General features: G+C 56.3%; 1 protein-coding gene across 1 annotated transcript; it reads right to left on the reverse strand.

Annotated features, from left to right (window-relative positions):
- Positions 1-629: 629 nt before the first annotated feature.
- Positions 630-1,715, reverse strand: LOC120640329. Its single transcript, XM_039916170.1, has one exon. The coding sequence runs from the start codon at positions 1,713-1,715 to the stop codon at positions 630-632; it is 1,086 nt and encodes a 361-aa protein (XP_039772104.1).
- Between the last annotated feature and the right edge of the window lie 2,841 nt (positions 1,716-4,556).

Genomic DNA, 4,556 nt, shown 5'->3' on the forward strand with positions numbered 1-4,556 from the left:
TCTCCCCATTGGTGAGTTGTGCCTCTGGGAATATAGTGTTCCATTGTATATTAGCAACCCCCCGATCCAGGCGCTCTCTGATCCTTCCTCTCTGCCATGTAAAAACATCACCCACATAGCCAATATCAGCTAAATCACAATACATCAGAGTGTTTTGGAACGCTTGTAGTTGTGCTTGCGATCTAGCTCTGCCCCCTCCTTTTCATGATGGAACAAAAACTCATTAAAGTCTCCTATAGCCAGCCACGGGAGGGATGAATTGCCATGCAGAGACCGCAAGGTCTCCCACATCAACTGTTTTTTATCCCAACTCGGCTCCCCATAAATACCAGTAAGCCTCCACTCCTCATTCCCTCTAATCACCACATCAATGAAATATTGTGAGACACCTTGATTCTGAATCACAATATCCTTCCTCCACAACATGAGCAAACCTCCACTTCGTCCATCACTTTCATGAATGATAAAGTGATCACATCCCAGCTTTCGCTTTAAAATCTCTGCCTTCGCTTTTCCCAAATGTGTCTTAGACAGAAAAAACACATCTGGTCTTTCCCGCTTCTGGATTTCCAGAAGCGCACGAACTGCCCGGGCACTAGCAAGTCCCTGGCAGTTCCAGGCCATGATTTTCATTGCGCCCGGTCACTCTCCTCAAAGGAGAGCGCCGATCTTATAATGTTTTTTGTAGCATTGCTATCGTTCCCACCTTCACTCCTCCTTGGCCTTTTCTTCTCCTGTTCTTGCAGTGGACTAATCGCTGCTTCCTTTTGGTCTTGGTGCTCCAAGAGAGTGACTTGCATCGCCACTCTTCCTGTACCCTGAGAATCAACAGAATTTTCATCATCCCTCTGATATGTTTCCATGTCTTCATAAGCATCCTCAGCTCCATCACCTCTTCCCCCTCCTCGTCCACTCCCTCTACCCCTTCCTCCTCGTGTGTCATCCCTTCCTGGCACCGTTGGCATAAACTGGACACGAAGCCAATCTCCCCACTCACACGTTTCTCTACTATCAATCCCGTCACCACATTCAGTGACCTCATGTCCCATACATCCACAGAAAAAACAAAAAGCCGGAAGCTTTTCATATTGCACTAAATATTTCATCCTTTCTTTAAGCGTGATGGGCACCACTCGCACCAATGGTTTCTTCAGGTCAAGCCAAACCCTAGCACGTAGATATGGTGTAGGATTAATTTTGCCCTCATTCATCACTATAGTAATCGGATCTCCAACTTTCTTCACCACCTTCTCCGCCAATTCCCGCTTCCTCATTAGCCCCTCTGGGATCCCTTGGATCCTTGCCCAAACTGGAATCTTATCCAACTTGTATGCATGAACATTAGAGAAGCCATCGTATTCCTCCATCACGATCACCGCCCCTCTAAACAACCACGGCCTTCCTTCCATCACCCTCGACCAATCTCCAAGGAAATGGAGTTGCACCAGTAACAAATTAGGATCCAGTACCTTGAAGGTCACCTCTTTAGCCACTGCCCAAGCGTTTCGCAAGGCGCTGAATAGTGCAGCATGGCTGAACGGCTTCGTCGCATGAACCCTAAATAGGGCTAGCCATCGAACATCCTTGACCAGCTCTTCAAACTCCTCAGAGAAATCGAGATCTTCTTCTTCCTCGCCCTGCAGGTTCAGACTCTCCAAGTGCTCCTCCAAACTAGGCATCTTCCCTTCTTCCTCCATATCCGTCTCCTTCCCCATCTCCTTCTTGGATTGATTCGACATGCAGCAGCACCTGAGTTACCCGGCTCCTCGCTGTGGAGGGGCACAACACAGGCTTAGGCTTTGGGTGTCGAGATCACGACGATCTCGTCACTTTTTTGGTGGACTCCGGCGTCGCTGCCAGAGGAACGTGAAACCCTAGTTTAGGGTACCGCTGCATTTGCTGCTGAAAGAGGAGCCTGTCTAGTTTAGCGCTTGTGTTGCCTGAGTTGCTTAGTTTTGTTCATGTAAAAAACCTGTACTAAACTCCGCGGCTTGTTTCCTGATATAGTAGTGCTGTCGGATACCATGATTAGGGGCACCCTAATCAGGGTAATAAAATCGTCCTAAAAATGCAAACACATGCTGGGCAACCAGGCCCACGAAGGCCTACAGCCTCCTTCCGACCTGGAAGAAAGGAAAGGACTCAAAGAAGCCCAACACACGGCCCACGTACGCAGTGCGGCCCATCCGCACCCCCCTCGGACCCGCGGGGTGATCTCCGCCTCGCTCGAGGGCTCCCCGCCGAAGCCCTCGACCGCGCCCCGCGCCTCCGCCTCGCTCGAGGCCACCCCTCGACGGAAAGGACAAACGGCCCTTCCACTCACTCGCCCGTCGTACGGAGGCATTAATGCCAACCACTCCTCCACAGCGCCCGGGTCAGACGGCGTCAGGCCGCCATTCCCCACAGTGGCGGTGACCGGAGTCTCGTCCGCCAACTCCGGTCACTGCTCCGCCATTTCAGACGCTGTGGCGACACTGTGGGAACTTGCAACGTAGTGCACGACGTGCTCGGCACTGCTCCAGCTACTATACTGCCAACTCCCCATACCTCCTTCGTACTTTCCCTTCCGCGGAGCCCTCGAACGGCATGGGCACGACCCTCGGAAGCGGCTCCGGCCTTGACCTGGACAAGACCCTGGCCTGTAGGACCTTCGGGATGCCGCCACGCCACGCCTGGAGGAGGGTACCACCCACAGTAACGACCACGCCACCCGCTAGAGCCGCCAGGACGCCGGCGCAATCCCCGCAAGACCAAGGACGACTGCCACGCCCGGCGCCATTCCCCACAGTGTACTTCCCACAGTGCTCGACCACTGCACCCCCGCGATTCGGGGAGAAGACGACGACTTCCACGATCCCCTGTGCATGTACACCGTCCCTCCTTGTGTCTATAAAAGGAGGAGGCGTGCCTTCCCTTAGGGGGGTCGGCCCATTTTTTGGTAGAACACAACGCTCAGCACTACTCACAGAGCACATACGCTCTTCTAAGCCCCGATATTGGCGCTCGCCTCAATCAACTCCCCCTCTAGCAGAGACTTGGGAGCTTCCCTCCCTATCTTGCCTTGCTTGTACCCCCCACTACAGGCACCCCCGGTGCAGGACAGTACAGTGCTCTCGCACACACCTTTGATGGACGTACGGCCCCACGGCCGGAACCAGGATAAACCCGTGCGTTACTTTGTTGCCTCTTGCATCAACATCTGGGACGAGGAACACGCAACATCATTACTGGTTGGGTCCGGACCGCCGGGTCAGGACACCGACAGTTGGCGCGCCAGGTAGGGGCAGCTGCGTGACATTTCTCTTTTGTTCCCATTTGATCTCCAAGGATGGCGAGCAGATCCAACCCATTCCCCATGAGCACCTCGGATCCGCTCCCAGCGGGATACGTGACCTGGTTCGGGAGTCTTGAGTTCAGAGCAACCGGCAACGGTTACCTCAAGGAGCTCCTCTCGCAACAGGCGCTTGGGCCAGCACTCGCGATAAGCGCGCGTGGAGCGGCGCCGGGCGGCACGCCTCAGCTCCCCCATGTGGGTTGAGGTTGCCATGTCGCAGCTCAGCGTCACGGCCGACGAGGCCACCGCTTCGTCATCACGTGCCTCGGCGTCATCTACGCCGGCACCATCATCGAATGCAGCCCCGGTGCCTCCTAGGGGGGGCGACTGCGCCGTCGCCCTTTCCCTTCGGGATGCGCAACGCTATCACCTACGCCTCTTCGTCCAGCACCAACTTCGCCGAGTACAAGGATTTGCCGGGTCATCACCTCCTGTCGATCCGCAACCTCATCGCATCATCTCCTGACGACTCCTACCCCGAGACGGCGAGCTCGATCGCCGACGACATCAGCTTCTTCATGGACAACTTCACGGCCGAGGAGGCCGAGGACTACTCCGGGGTCCGCGACCCCGACGCTTTGCGCTCGTTCCAGCTCGCGGCAGCTTACTGCCTCACCTGCTCCGAGGACTCCAGCGAGGGGGATTACGATCCCACTCGGGAGTGCTTCATGGTCCAGCTCGCGGGCGGGCAAAACGACAACGCTCCGGGCAATGACGGGAACGGCGGGGCAGACGCGCAGGTAAACCAACCAGTGGTGCCGACCGCGACCCCTTCTTCTATTCAAGCTCGGCGGCGCGGCAGGCACAGCTGGCGCAGCTCAAGGAGCTTCAAGCCAAACTCGACGAGCAGCGTCGGCAGACACAGGAGCTGCGCACCTCACTCGAGCAGCAACGCACCGCGCGTGGCGCACATGCCCAGGAATTGAAAACGGCCGGCGAAAAACTCGTCGCTGCGGCCTACCTACTCCAAGCAATGCCCGAGCCGTCGACGACTTCGGGTCGCAACCTGCGCCGCAAGGCACAGGCGCTCATCGAGCAAGCTGCTGTGCAGCAGGCCGAGAGCTCTGCGTCTCGCATGCGCTCGGTAGTCCCAAAGTAGTCCGGTGGGACTGCACGGTAGGACCACGAGATTTCGGTGCACACTCCACCAGGAGGGAAGGGAAAGGCAGCCGCAGCGCACGATGCGAAGGCACCCTCGGTGCACGACCGCATCGGAAAGACT

The sequence above is a fragment of the Panicum virgatum genome, chromosome 7K (assembly GCF_016808335.1).
Source record: "Panicum virgatum strain AP13 chromosome 7K, P.virgatum_v5, whole genome shotgun sequence".
NCBI classification, from domain to species: domain Eukaryota; kingdom Viridiplantae; phylum Streptophyta; class Magnoliopsida; order Poales; family Poaceae; genus Panicum; species Panicum virgatum.